This window comes from Ambystoma mexicanum, chromosome 12 (assembly GCF_040938575.1).
Source record: "Ambystoma mexicanum isolate Mex_15411 chromosome 12, UKY_AmexF1_1, whole genome shotgun sequence".
NCBI classification, from domain to species: domain Eukaryota; kingdom Metazoa; phylum Chordata; class Amphibia; order Caudata; family Ambystomatidae; genus Ambystoma; species Ambystoma mexicanum.
The window spans coordinates 927582456-927597903 of record NC_090936.1 but is presented as its reverse complement, the minus strand read 5'-3'; the positions used below and the strand labels follow the sequence as shown (position 1 = coordinate 927597903).

At 49.4% G+C, this 15448-nt stretch overlaps 1 protein-coding gene across 1 annotated transcript in view; it reads right to left on the bottom strand.

The window, feature by feature from the left end:
* CFAP54 (cilia and flagella associated protein 54) overlaps positions 1 to 15448 on the bottom strand; it is a 3669934-nt gene that overhangs the window by 2555549 nt on the left and 1098937 nt on the right. The window contains exon 16 of the mRNA XM_069629416.1: positions 3069 to 3142. Within this exon, the coding sequence (XP_069485517.1) occupies positions 3069 to 3142 (74 nt within the window). The remainder of the gene's footprint in view (positions 1 to 3068; positions 3143 to 15448) is intronic.

Below are 15448 nucleotides of genomic sequence, written 5' to 3'. Positions count from 1 at the left end.
CATGGAGAAGGGGGTAGAGGGAGAAGTGAAGGAGTGGGGTACCCCCAAGGGTGGGAGTGGGCAAGTGCTGGGCGGGCCAAGGCATCAAGTGCCAGGGAAGGAGGGGGGGAAGGAAGGATCAAGTCGGCTAGTCCAGAAAAGGAAGCCTGAGGGCAAGTGCTGGCAAAGGATACTGGGGGGAGTGGTAGGGGGTGTTCTGGCCCCTGTTACTAAATATTGTGGTTGTAAATATCACCACCTCCAGTGTTGTGCACTGGTATCTACCAAATCCAACACCAGACTAGATTGCTTCTCCGAGACATTCCTCCCACGTCCCAAATGTACCGGATTCCCACTACTGAACATTGAGCAGAGGAGAAGCAGTGACTTAATTTACCACAGAACTAAGTTGTATTCCACTATTTTGCATTAGCACATTTTATTTGCAGTGACATACTGCTCCCTACTACCTACTCACTAGTTTTTTTACAATCTTGAATATTCCTTCCGCATTAGGTTATGCTCATATTGTATTTCTGTTCAACAATTTAATTTTCTGTAAATAATCAGAATGTATTGTGTGTGAGATTAACCAGGTGAGAGAGCGGGACCCGACCTGTGGTCGCAGCCTACCCACTGATGAGGAGAGGTGGAGCAAGCTGCTTACCGTCGAGCAGTTGTAGTGATCGAGGCACCATCACAGGCCGGGTAGTACCTCCTCAGCTGCTGAACCCTCAGTTAATCAAGCTAATGCTTTTAATTTGTTTTTTTTTTAAAAGAAAATCAAAAGGTATTCAAGAGAAAACTTTGCAAAACTGGTCATCAATCCAAATTCTAAACACTGCACCCGAGCTTGAGGTTTATCTGAAACCCAAAGTCACATGTATCAGCATACGCAAGGTCAGTTTGATTTTTAAACAGTTTGAGGGGGATCTCATTTTAAACCTGAAAAAAGACCCTCAAACCTACCAATGACTTGCTATTCGATCTACCAGCAGGCACAGCTCAACACCTGGCATCAGAGATCACTCCTTTCATGACTCAGTTTGTCAATGCTTCCTTATGGCAAAGCAAAGTGCCATCTAGGCTAAAAAGCTCCATCATAATCCCTCTGTTTAAAAAAATCCAATTTGGTTCCAAACGATTTACAGAACTTTCGCCTGGTGTTTGGACTGCCCTGGCTTGGTAAAATGCTGGGAAAAGTCATTACAGTTCAGCTGCATGATCATGTTATCTTTGCTCCATCCCTACCAATCTGGGTTTCGGGCAGGATTTGGCACAGAGACAGCACTGATGACGGTTTGGGATGATCTTTGGGCTTCGGTGAGATGTTCCTGATAATCATGTTAGACTTGTCTGCGGCATTCTATAGTGTGGACCACAATATTTCTTTAGGTCAGAAAGGGCTCAGACCACAACATTAAATGGTTTGGTTCTTTTTAATCCGAATGCCGGCAACAGGTGATACTGGGGAGTTTTCTGTCGGACGTTAATTCCAGAGAGTGTCGAGTACCCCAGGGTTTGTCACTTTCACCCCTTCTGTTTAATTTATATATGCAACAGTTAATGGACATCCTGAGGAGTCATGGGGTGGGGTTTTAATCCTATGCTGATGACACCCAGATTTTCTGAAGATGGGGGATTTTAGAGATTCATTCCCCAAAATTGGACAGTGACTGGAAGATTTGGTAGATTGGATGGTCTCGAACTGGTTCCAACTTAACCCCAGCAAAACAGCAGTGGCATTGTTTGGTCCAAAACATCTTCTGTCAGACAATGTAAAGCTTCCTCCATACCCATGTTGCATGGGCTCTATCTAGCCTTAAGTGTACCTCAAAAATAAAAAAAACATAGGTTGCATATGGCAAGATAACTTAGGATGCCAGATGCAGGTAGAAGCAAAACTGCAATCAGTTTGCTGTTCCTTGCTGCTTCTGCGATTTGCCTTGCCATATCTCCCACCTGAAGAACATGCTAGTGTTGTGGGGGCACTGGTTAATTGCCTGCTCGATTATGGTAACGGTATGCTAGCCAGGATACCTCGCAAACACCTGATACAGCTCCAAAGGGCACAAAATGCGGCAATGAGGCTAATTTAAAAAGTCCCAAAGTCCTCCCATATTTTTGCTTTGCGCCGTTCTCCACATTAGTTGCCGGTTGAAGATAGAATCAATTTCCGAATACTCTGCCTGATTTACAAATGCCTGACCAATTTGGCACCTTCATATTTGGCTGAAAAGCTGTTGAGATACCAACTGCCGCATACGCTACGCTCTGTTGGTTAAACTTCTACTGGTGGTCCTGTCACCCCGTTGTGTCAAGGGGAGATATACAGTTTTCAGTATACGGCCCCAGGCTCTGGAATAGTCTTCCCTGGGAGCTTAAAACAAAGGATTCCCTCATTCTCTTTCGCAAAGCACTGAAAATCTTTCTTTTTAAATGATTCCCCATGGTGACATGGAATTCTTGTTCACGTGTTACAGTATTGGAGCATATTTTCGTTTTTGCTTGTTATCATCTGTGCCCAGATGCAGTTAATACTGCTCAGTTTGTGCGTTATAAATGCTTCAAAATCAAATAAAAATCCAACAGGACCAGCCGTAAGTTCCCACACATGCCCATGTGGGTTGCAAGCCTGGATACAACTAATTTCTTTCTTTCGTAATGTTACTTTCAAGTTTTGCATTATATTTTTGGAACAATAGTGTGAGGCTAGCTGCAGAAACTATTAATTTGTAGTTACTTTGTTGTCTACCTCCTCCACCTTATATATTTATTGATTTTTTAAACAGAAAACAGTAACAAAAAAAGTGTTTAAAGAAAAAAAGAGAAACACAAATCACTTGTCATTGGACCTTAATTTATTGAGTGTGCCGTAGCATATGTGGGACGTAGCCATAGCCTCATTGCATATGTGGGACGTAACCTTTCATCAAAAGTCATAGCCTTGCAAGTTTAGAAGTCTGAACTCAAATAATAGTCAGACATTTTCTATAATAGCCCTTAAATAAAAAATAATGAACTCATCTTAAGCAATATTTATATGTGCCCTTAATGTTTAAGGTTGCTAAAGTAATACAGTGCCATACCTTCAAGAACAATGAAATACTAGGTATCTGGTTCTCTCTCGGTGTATCAAAGTCAACATGTTCTTTAATTTTGTCTGGAAAAGAAGGGGGAGAATACATAAAAAATTACTTATCGACCATCTCATTCTGTAAATATTTTAAAGACAATAAACAATGTGAAAAGACTGCAGACACCATATGGATTTTGTCCACCGAGCCTTATGTAGCACACGTATGCCTCCGGGCCTTTGGTGCGCGGTACAAGTATTAAAATTGAAACTACAACAAAAATACGAAAGTGAAATGTACTCACTGTAGTGAATACTAATACCTTGGTCCAAGCTTCTCGTCTCCCCATACTCGGTTGGATATTGGCATTGAGACTGAAGAAAACACTTTGCTGATCAATGAGCTAACAAATGTCCGGGCGCATGAAATCACTCACTCTTTGCCATGCACATTTGTTGCCTCCAGTGACTTTCCTTGCCCAGTCCTTATGTCTCTGTGGGTGGCACCTTTCTTGATCACTGAGAAGGGCTGGATGGATGGTCATAGAGGGAAAGATGTACCTTGCATATGGCTAAGCATTTACTAAGCTGAGTGACGTATGTCTGCCTATCACTTCTCTATACTCTGTAGGCTGATTACCAAGAATAATAACGAAGAAGAAATGACTTACCATAATGTTCTTTCTATGGATTCTTCTCCCGCAGATTCCTCATCTGAGAGATATCCTTATCCAGCTCTGCTGCTTGTGAAAAACTTCGACAGGGGGTGTAGTGGACATCGACTTGGCCATCGATCGATCTCGCTCAGTGCTCGATCGTCGGCTCCGGACGTGACGTTGGGTGTCGTATTATACAATGTCACTACGCCCCACACCTCAGTCCCCCCCCTTATTCCCGCGAGCTCTACAGCTGCTTAGGAAAACTGAGAAAAAAGGCCCATAAGAGGTTAACAACAATAACTTCCCCAAGGAAGAAAACCTTGCGGAGAATCAGAATAAAGGTCATCCTAGGACGATCAACCAGGTGTCGACCCACTAAAAAAGGGAATGCACACCAACTGCCAACACTTTCTGAGCAGGGTTGGATGGGCGGGGAGATGAGGAATCTGCGGGAGAGGAATCTATAGAAAGAACATTACGATAAGTAATTTCTCCTTCAATGGATTGTCTTTCTCCCGCAGATTCCTCATCTGATAGACTCCCCAAGCAGTGAGGCAAAGGAGGCAGGCAGAAAGTTATATTAACAGATTTTGTAGCACCTCCCTGTCAAAACGTGCATCAGCCCCACAGGCAACGTCTAGACTGTATTGTCAAGTGAATGTGTGCAATGAGGACCAAGTTGCTGCACGACAGATATCCCTAACTGGGAACCCCCTTTGCAAGGCAGTTGATGCAGAGATCCCTCTAGTCGAGTGCACCCTGATGCCTGAAGGCAGCTCATTGCCTACAGATGGATAGCACTCCGCAATCCACAAAATGATCCACGGGGATAGTGTTTGTTTTGTTACTGCCAGACCTTTATGGGTTAGGGACGGAGAGTTAATCAGATTTTCGACGTAGAAACTCAGGGCCCTTCTGGGATCTAGCCAATGGAAACGCTCCTTTTCTTTAGAAGGGCGCATAGGTGGGTTAAAGACTGGCAGGTCTATGGCATGTGACAGATGAAACTCCGATACCACCTGTGCAGAAATCCCGGCCTTACTTTCAGTGAGACCTTCTCGCGGGAAAAAAAAACGCAAAAATGGCTGTTTGCAGCAAAGGACCTGCAATCCACTAAACCCGCCTAGACAACGTTATCGGAACTAAGAAATCTATCTTCAAAGAGAGCAGTCGCAAAGAGCAAATATGCATGGGCTCAAACAGAGCTGCCATCAAGAATGTCAGAACCAGATTAAGATCCCAATCTGGGACAACAAAGGGAGTTGGTGGAAACCTATTCACAAGGCCCTTCAGGAATTAGGTCATAACCGGAATTGTAAGATAATAACCTTGATCTGGGGACCTCTTGTGTTGACCTGAAAGCCTACCGAGGCCAGTTACAGAAGGAACTCCATCACTGCATTGGGAGGGCAAGAGATGGGTCAATCTTGCGTTCCCTGCACCACGCCTCAAAACTAGTCTACCTGCACGCATACAGAGATCTTGTAGATGGTGTGTGCGGCCAGCAACACCTAGAGTACCTCCTCAGAAAGGCCCCAACCATCATATCTCATCCTCGCAAGAGCCACACATGAAGGTTGAGGGACTCTGGGTTCAGGTGGAGCACCAAAACCTCCAACTGGGTTACGAGATCCAGGCACCGAGGCAACTGGAGAGATGGTCAGATCAGGGAGGTCTGAGTAACACGTCCTCCTTGCCCTGTCTGGGGCAATCAAGATCATGGTACCTCGAAACCGCTTGAACCTTCTGAGAACTCAAGGAATAACGGGAATCAGACAGAAAGCGTAGTGAAGAGGGAAGGCCCTATCCACCAGAAACACATCCCCTAGTTTGTCATTTGCTGGCAATTCACTCAAGCAGAACTGTCTGCAATTGCTGTTGGACTCCATAGCAAACAGGTCCACTGATGGGGTACCCCAGCGAGAGAAGACCTTCTCTAGGACTTCCCGATAAACTTCCCACTCATGTGAAACCGTGCTCTGCCTGCTCAGAGCATTCGCCAAACTGTTCTTCGTCCCCACCAGATGAACGGCCAATACAAAGATCCGGTTCTCCAATAGCCAGAACCACAGCTGCATCGCCTCTCTGCAGAGGGGCAGGGAGCACATGCCCCTTGCTTGTTCATGTAGTGCATGGCCACAGTATTGTCAATCAGAATCAGGACATGCTTCCTTTCAGAGACGGGGCAAACACTCTCAGTGCTAGCCTGATGGCTCGCAAGTCCAGTCTGTTTATGTACCACCTGGCTTCCATTGCTGACCAAAGGCCACTCACCTGCAAGTCCTCGCAGCGAGCGCCCCCAAACCTCTAGAGACGCATCCGTTAACACTCTGGCCTGAGGCCACAGAGGCCAGAAGGGTTCCCCCGCCATGAGATTGCTGCTGTCGGCCCATCAACCAAGGTTGTCGATCACTGACCTGGACACCCTGAGGGAATCATAGCGGATTCTGAGGTACTGGGACCACTGGCCTCATATGAACCACTGAACAGATCTCATGTGCAGCCTAACTTCTGGCCCTAGAAAGATATAGGATGCCATGAGGTCTAAAAGGCAGAGGAAGGAAGCCGCTGGTAAGGCGGCATAGTTCCGGAACTGGTTCCCTATCTGTGCAATTGTTAAGATGGATTTCTGAACTGTGACCTGGTGGGCAGAGGTTCAGAAGGCCAGCCTAGTTTCTTGGAAAAGGGTAACCTCTGGACAAGCCAGACCAATCAAGGTAGCTATGGCGGAGGTCAAGACTAAGTCTCAGGAGGGGAGAGGGTGACTGAAAGACCTCAATGAGCACACAAAGCAAGGAGACTTAGAAATTACTCCCAGACAGGTGTTATATCAAAAATATAGACACATTTATTACAAGGCCTTTGTAACTCATACCATAGCAAAAGAATCACAGCAATACTAAGTAAACCAACACAACACAAGCAATACAATATATATACAAGACCACTGGGGTGTAAGGGGTTAGCTGCACGAAATATGTCGACAACCTAGATGGGAAGGAAACAGGCAGTGCAGGTAGTCTTTAAACCCCTTTCGACATCAGCAACACACCTAACTAAGAGGCAGTCCAAGCCTCAAGAAGAGAGAAGCCTTGTGCTCAAAAGTACATGCAATGCAAGTGCACGCGGTTGTTCCAATGGGTGAAACAGGGTCTCTTCAGGGGTTTCTAGCAGCTCAGGAAGGTGGATGAGGCGATGAAGGCAGAGGCAGAGGCAGGGCCAGAGTGCGGGATGGAGTTGCAGGTTTGCACTAGCAGTGGAAAGGAGAGGGACCCTCAGGAGCCACTCATGTGTAAAAAGGGGCCCCGGCGCTAGGGTCACCGGTTAGTTTTTAGAATACTCACCCCTCCCACGCGCTCTCGGACTCAAACTTCGCCAGTTCAGTCCACTTCGCTTGTAGGTTTGAACGCGACAAAAAGGACGGACGTCTCTGCGGCTTTCAGTTCCTGAGATACAGTGAGGATTCCCAAACGGGACAGTGGCAATTTCTCCTCGCCGGGTAGATGGATCAACCTGGTTTCACTGCAGCAGGCTTCAGGGGTAAGAGTGTCACAAAGGCAGTGCACTTGCAAGGGTCGTTGCTGCGGCAGAGCAACGCGGTAACCGCATATGCTCCGGTCCTGGTGCACTCGCCTCACTTCAGACCTGGAAACGCCAAGTGTACGGAATTCGGTGTGAGGGTGCCGTGGACACAGAGATAGCAGTATACCAAGTTTCGAGGGCCTCCTCGAAACGGCAGCGGTGACAGAGCAAAGCAACTGGGTAAGCTGGTCAGGCCACTGGTTGGCCCAAAGACACTTCCGAGAAAGCTTACTTGCAGGTTTTGATGAAGGTGCCGAGAATAGTTAGTCCCACTATTCCAATGGGTCGAAGCGTCTTTGCAGACCTCCTAGGTTGACCAGATGCAGAGGGGTCCCAAGGGACGACAGCGGGCTCAGGGTGCCAAACCTTCCAGCGGGTCACCAGCGGTTCCTCGACTCAGCTTCCTAGTTTCAGGATACTTGGATACTATCCTTCATTCAGTGAGAACTCCAGAGATCGACATGGTATGGGTGTTTTCAGCCTCCTCTTATCCAAAGTTCCCTTCGTGCCAAAACGGAGAGGACCCAATGGGAGATCTGCTCACAAACACACACACCATACATGGACCAATCATGGAGCACGGTGGTCCCAGTCATTCATGGCACTCCAGACTCTCCGGCACCCAGGATGTGTATTGAGGACAAACACCCCAGCCCACATCCTGAAGGCAGGATACACAAGGCATGCGGAAGCCCGCAAAAGCTTGGTGTTTCACGGGAAACTGCATGTCCAAATAAGGACTGGCCCGGGTCGGCTCGACCTAGGGAAGGCAAAGGGGTAAGATGGCCAAAGGACAGGAGAAAGAACCTCGTGGCATGGCCATTTCGGAGCCAGGACACCTATTCGTGCAAAATGCGGTTAACGCGGTTAACATGGCAGGAAAGGGTTATATTACATGAAAAGATAAGCTGCCACCAGCCCTGTCCATGACACATCTGCACATCTCCAAAAAAGTCCTACGAGAGCATCTAGGGTCATGGTAATAGACTACGAGACCCAAGTACACTGTACTGTAAGGTACATTGTTTACTTGTTACATGTTGCACAAAAGTTGCAACATGGGAAAAGGGCTAAGGGCAACAAAGTCTCCCAGTACTGGCTGTCTTAAGGGCATGTCAGTTTCCCCATAAAAAGTGAGAGAAAGCCCAGAGGAGTGCAGCTGGCAAAGTCCTTCTATGGTGTCTAAACAGCAGCAAAAAGGTTGGTGGTGTACACATGGAGGGAACATTACATACAATTATGAAATCTTTCCTAGCAGCAATGCTGTTGCCTCTCCTCGGGAGGGGAAAGGCCTTCCCCACCTGAGTGTCTAGGACTCTTCCAATAAACTGGAGCCTCTGGACTGGCGTCACATGGGACTTCAAGATCAAGGAGAAGCCCAGCCATTGGAGTAGTGAGCAGGTGTCCTCTAGATGGGACAAAACCTGCTCTGCCAACTTCCCTCGGATCAGCCAGTCGTCCAGGTATGGGAATACATGGGTTCTGGATCTCCTGAGAGGAGCTGTGACTACTGCCACAAGCTTGGTGAAGACCCTTGGAGTGGAGGTCAACCCAAAGGGGAGCACTTTGAACTGATAGTGCTCGTTCCCTTTTGATTTATCGGCACATGGAAATAAGCGTCCTGCAGATCTATTGACACCAACCAGTCCTGTAATTTGAGAGCATGAAGAATGTCTCTCAACGTCACTATCTTGAACTTGTCCTTTCACAGGAACTTGTTCAAGGCCCTGAGGTCCAAAATGGGATGGAGACCACCTCCTTTCTTGGGAACCAGGAAATACAGAGAATACCAGCCCGATCCTGTCTAATCGGGAGGTACCTCTTCACTGCACCCTTCAACAACAGGGCTCTCAGAAGCCTCCTGGAACTCCTGTCCCGGTTGGCTCAGAGGTGATGAGGATCTGTCCAGGCGTTTCCTTCTGAAAGTCATACAATAACCCCACTGCACAAGCTCCAGGGCCCAGGCGTCAGAGGTAATCTCCTGCCAATGGGACCAGTGGTCTGCCAGCCATCCACCAAAATGTCAAGTTGTGGAAGGAGAAAATCAAAGTGGCTTAGAAGGCGGATCTGCTGCCGCTGCTTGCTGGCCTCTGAAAGCCCCCCTTCCGGGGCGCGAGAAAGGCTTCTGTCCTTGCCTGGCTGAGAGGAGCTGTGCTTTCCTACCGTAAGGCACATAACGTCTGTAGCCTCTGCCCCTAGAGGCAAAGCTGAAGGTAGGTTTTGCCGGCTGCACAGCTAATCCCAGCGACTTCACAGCGATCTTTGACTCTTTAAATTCTTCTAGGGAGTTGTCGGCCTTCTGGCTGAAAAGGAATTCACCCTGAAAGGGCATGTCTAGCAGTCTGTTTTGGACATTAGGCGAAAAGCCTGAATATCACAAATAGGACTGCCTCCTCAGTGCTATAGCTGCTGCCCCATTGAATGGCCCACGCAGTCTGCCACATCCAGGCCCGTTTGCAGCGACTGCCTGAACACCTCTTCCCCATCCTCTACCAGCTGTACAAAGCCATCTTGTGTCTCCCCCCCTCAGGGATATACTGCATCGCATGTTCCACTGCCTTCCAGAGGCCAGGCAAGTATTTAGCGAAACCACTGGCCATGTAATAGCTTTCAGAGCCATGCTGCCCGAAGTAAAAACCTTCTTAGCCATGGCGTCAATTCTTTACCTTCCCTGTCAGGAGGCAGAATCGAGGTTGAAGATGCTGGTCTGGTGGAAATTGTGGCAGACTGCATGACAAAACCTTCCGGGGAATGGTGAGAAGACAAAATGGCGGGTCTCCTCTTGCTGGCATGTCCTTCCCAGTCATAGCAGAACTGACTGGAGGGACTGAGCAAGGATGCTAACACAGGGGGGCTACTGGATCGGCAATCACTGTGTTTAGAGGCATAGTCCTTTCAGTAACCGGACACTCGTTCATTATGTTGGTTAACTCGTAACCTGTCCGGTCTGCTGGCATCATGGAGCCCTTGTGCCAATGCCAAAATGTCAGCTTGATCCTCGAAATAGACGACGGCCCTGTCCCCATGTAAAGGGGATCGATCCTTCCCTGATCATCTCTCATCAGCGCCGAAGATGGATGTCAAGTTACCGAAAAAGCTGGTCCGGGAGAGCAGAGCAAAGATCTGTTGCTGATCGTCTGCGCCAAGGGCTTGTCCTTCGGCACTGATAAGGTGACTGTCAGCGTCTATCAGGGCATGGGCACAGAGATGGCATCGGGACGCTCAGGCCTTGCGGTACACAGGAAGGCTCCGTCATTGAAGGTTTCTGAGCCTTCTTTGGCATTGAGCGCAGACTTTCCCCGATGCTGACGCCATCGACACTGGGGCTTGCAAGCGCCAGTGCTGCCTCTGAGGCCTGCTACTTGGGTGGGGGTCAGGGGGCAACCGCCGCAGCATGTTTCTGGAACATATCCGGCATTTGGGTTTTGAAATCATTCCACTCTTTCCAAGTGGTCGGCCCAGCCGATGGCTTACCTCCTTCTATCGAAGACTCGGAATCTCAACGGTGCCATTAGCCTCTTTTTTTTCTTGTGCTACAAAAACGAGTAAGAGTGGCTACTAGAATGGGACCTCTTCTTCGTCTTCCGCCGATGTTTCCCCTTTTCTTTTTTGGGGGTTAGCCCCCTCGGTCTCGGCCTCGGAGGCGAAAGTCCTCCCTCAAACTATTCCTGTTATCTCCCAGGTTCGGGTATGTCGTCTCGCACTGGGGGGGCCCAGATATGACTCATCGTGGAGGGCCATGAAGTGACTCCGCTTTTAACCCCCCCCTTTATTCAGCAACTCCCAATAAACCCTGAGGAATGCGTGATCACGGATTCTCCGCGGGAGCCGCGCCCTGGGGACCCAGAGCCATTCCCCCCACCGTTGCAGGGAACATGTGTTGGTTTTCTTCCCGCAGATGTGGCACCATTGCGCTGAGCGGTGCAGCTGTGTAATATAGCATTAAATCTGGGAACCCCACACCTCCTCAGTCTTTTGCCATTATTAGCATCTCGTACCCCACCCTGGGTCTCTGATTTTGCCATAGGAAACGCAGGATCCGTGTCTTGGCCTCCCTCAAGAGGGTCTCTGGGGCCCTTACTGGTAACATCTGGAAGAGGTAGAACACCCTCGGGAGAAGGTTCATTTTTATGGCATTAAGCCACCCCATCCAAGACAGCTGTCCCTTGCCCCAGGTGGCCATCTCACTAAATAGCTTGCTAAAGAGGGGGGTAGTTGGCTTGACCCCGGTCCTCCCCAGGTCCAACAACAGTAACTCCAAAGTATCTGATGGTATCCTTCTGTATTTCAAGACTGAGAGGCCTGAGCTCCTCCACGTTCCTATGGCTATCTTCAGAGAAAGGGAAGATGACCGACTTTTCTTTATTCACCCTGAAGCCTGAAAACCGACCGTACTCCTCAATTATTGCCAAGGCTGCTGGAGTAGAGGTCGTAGGATTAAACAGATGTAGCAACACATCATCTGCGTAAATCCCCACCTTGAATTCCCTCCCCCTACCCCAATTCCCTCGACATGGGGGACCTCCTGAGTCGCTCCACGAGCACCTGCATCATTAGCACAACCAGAAGAGGTGAGAGGGGGCAACCCTGTCTCGTACCGCTCATCAGGTCAAACTACCTTGAAAGCCGCCCATTAACTGTCACCCGGGTGACCGGAGACGCACATAGTGCCCGTATTCCTCTCAGAATCTGCTCCCCATGCCCGTATTTGTGCAGGACCCCGTAGAGCAAACTCCAATCAACGTGACTGAACGCCTTCTCTGCGTTTTGCGCAAGGTATCGGTGCCCTGCCTGCCCTGAATGAACACAACCGGATCGGTGTGGAATAATTTTGGCATGAGCCCCTCCATTCTCGTGACAAGGACCTTGGTGAAAATCTTGGCATCGACATTTAAAAGGGAGATGGGGCGATAAGATTTACAACTCTCAGGATCATGTCCTGTCTTAGGTATGACAGTTATCAGCACTCTACCAAAAGAGGGGGGTGCCCTCCCCGGGGTCAGGATACTATTAAACAGATTTTCCAAGTGTTGGGCCAGGAAGCCAGCAAAAACCTTATAAAAACTGAGCTGTATACCAGTCATCTCCCAGGGCCTTCCCCAACTTCCAGCTGCTAATTGCCCTCAGCACTTCCTCCTCGGTAATTGGCCTGTGCAATCTCACTTCCTTGGGGGTTCGGCAGGGGCACGTCCTGTAAGTATCCATCTAGCTCCCCATAATCAACCTCCCCTTCTATTCCTTATAATTGCTCATAGAATGTGGCTAATTGCTGCACCACCTCTCCCGCTGAGGTGTGTAAGTGCCAACCTGGTTTCTTAATAGCCGATACCCACCATTCAGCCCTCTGACCCCGGAGTCTGGCTGCAAACAGGGCATCGGCTTTATCCCCCTTCTCATAATATCTTTGGTTAAGGAACTGTAGACCGGAAACCACCTTCCCTACCTCCAATTCTTTAAACTCCTGGCGTTTTTCCCATGCCAACCATAGGTTATCCTCCTCTCTTCCCTGCCTCATCCAATCCTGATGTTTCCAACCTGCGGATTTCACTCCTTAGTTTCTCAACCATATGGGCCCTGACTCTCTTTTTTGCCGAGCCCTCTCTCATCAGGAGGCCCCTCCAAGTCGCCTTGGCTGCATCCCATACCAAACCCAGTTCCACCTCCCCCGTATCAATTAACGCAGAAGTATTCATCTATAGCCTCCCCATTTCTTTGCCGAAAGCGACGTCACTCAAAAGGGTGTTGTTACATTGCCACAGTGATTCCCTGGGTCTCAGGCCCATCAACACTATGCCCATGTCGACCATGTACTGGTGGGGACAAGATCGCTCGTGGAAACATTTTTGATGTGCTGGTGATGCTCAAACCATTAGTCAATCCTTGTTCGGGACCCGTGGAATGGAGAGAAAAAGGTAAAGCCCATGTCTCCCGGATGGCAATCCCTCCACACATCTATCAACCCTTGGTTATTCATGTAGTCAATGAGCCCTCTGTCTGCATATGCTACACCCCCCTGCCGGGTTCATCCAGCCCACCACTGTGGTCCACCGCCCAGTCTGCCAACATGTTAAAGTCCCCCCCCTCCCCCCGAGCAACAGTAAGCCCACTGTACGGCTGAGTATTTCCCCCATGACTACCTGTAGAAACTTGGACTGTCCCGTGTTTGGGCAATAAACCATGGCAATGGTCAGCTGCACTCCTTCGTGGGTCCCAGAGACTACCAGGGCCCTTCCGTCCGCCCTCCCCCAAACCAGTCTGTCAATAATTCGGATTCTTCGGTTCAACAGGATGCCAACCCCACGCAGAGGCCCAAAAGACCTGTCCAATGTGGGTCCCTGCGATACGCCTTTCCTCCCCTTGAGCTAGCCTAGTCTCTTGTACCATCATTATGTCAAATCCTCTGTTACGGAATTCCTTCCCAAGCAGCAATCGCTTAGTAGGCAATTTCCTGACCACTCTGCTCTGTATGAAGACATACCCTCCACCTTCTCACAAACTGTGCATCCCCTGTGAACCCTCCGCGCCCCTCCAGCCCTTGTGATAACAACAGAGCTTGAGGGATTTTGTGTATTAAGTCGAGAACCCAAGCCTTCTGCATTAGGCTACCTCCCCACCTCCCCGCCTCCCCTTTATATCCCCTCCCCTCCTCCGCCCATCTTCCTGTGAGACGCCCACCTTGTGATGGGCCATCAGGGGTGACCTTGCTTTGCCCACGGTCTCACATAAAATCTCCCTCCCCCCTCCACTCCAGAGTGTCCTCCACCACTTAAGGCCTATGTCTACATCCGCACATTACCCTAAAACCTCCTTCTTATTTCGCTGTCGGTCGGGTGTTGAACTTCTTATATTTTCTGCCCCCTGGCATTCTCCCCTTTGCACTTTGGGTGTTCTCCTGGCTCAATTCCATCGCTGCACCAACTGCGGATTCAGTAGTCCACCTCTCGTCTTTCGAATGTTAGCACAAAAGGGAAGGACCAGCGGTAGCTAATCCCCCTCTCCGTGAGCCATTGCGTTAGGGGGCGACAGTCTCTCCGTCAGGACAAAGAAAGACCTAACAAGCCCTCACACACTTTCACTATGTCTCCTTCGAATTTGATATTACCCAGACGCTTAGCTCTCTCCAGCACTTCAATCTTCTCCCTATACCTCAGGAAGCGTACCACTGTGAATCTTGGGCCTCTGCCACCTGCACCGCCCCCCCCAAGCCCTGTGGGTCCTCTCCAATTGAACTTCTTTCCCCCCCCATCGGCCGTGAAGATGGAATTAATCAGACCCTGGACCTTCCTTCCTACATCCATTGCCGTCTCTCCCCTTCTGTTCTCTCACCCCAAGGATGCGCTGGTTATTGCGACGCTCCCTAGTTTCGAGGTTGTTCAATTTCAGGAATTCACAGGAATTGAGATCTGTCAACCGAATTTCGTATTTCATATCTAAAATATCGACCTGCAAGTGATTATTTTCCATCCCCTCCATCTTCTCTTGGAGTTTGTTGACTCGCCCTTTGAGGTCACAAATTGCTGCTTGAATGTCTGTACGGATGGCCTTAATCTCCTGGAAAATTTCTTTTACGTCCTACCTGATCAGGGCTGGTGCACTTTCTCCGTCCGCCATGGCATCCTTGGCGCTCAGTGGTTCTCTTCGATCTTTCCCTGAGTCTCCCCTAAAGCGTTTTAGGGATCCTATCTCTGAGCTGGTATCCCCCAGACGAGGGTAGGGTACCGAGATGACTCCAGAGTGGCTGGGTATCACCGGGTGAGCACAGGTCGGACCTAGTCTTGGCCCTGGTCGCGCTCTCTGGTCACCTCTTTACTTATGTGTCCAGGTCCCATGAGTGGCAAACTTCCAGCTAAGGGGGCCCCCTCCATCCAAGTTTCATTGTGTCCCTGGCCCCACGGTCGCTGCAATGTCAGGCAGGGGAGACCTGGGGCCGGTCCTGGTGATGGCCTGTGAACTACTGCACTATTTACTATTGCTTCAGGGGGTCCGGGGCTCCTCCCTGCCTCGTTCACTGCCCTGCTCCTGGTGCACCAGTCCTTAGAGCGGCCCCGCCCATTCTTTATGACGCTGCGTTCACCGGTAGGGTGATGAGAGGAACCTGAGCCCGGAATGAGTCCATCTGCAGCCCCTGCACAACTGCCCCTCAGCACCCCTG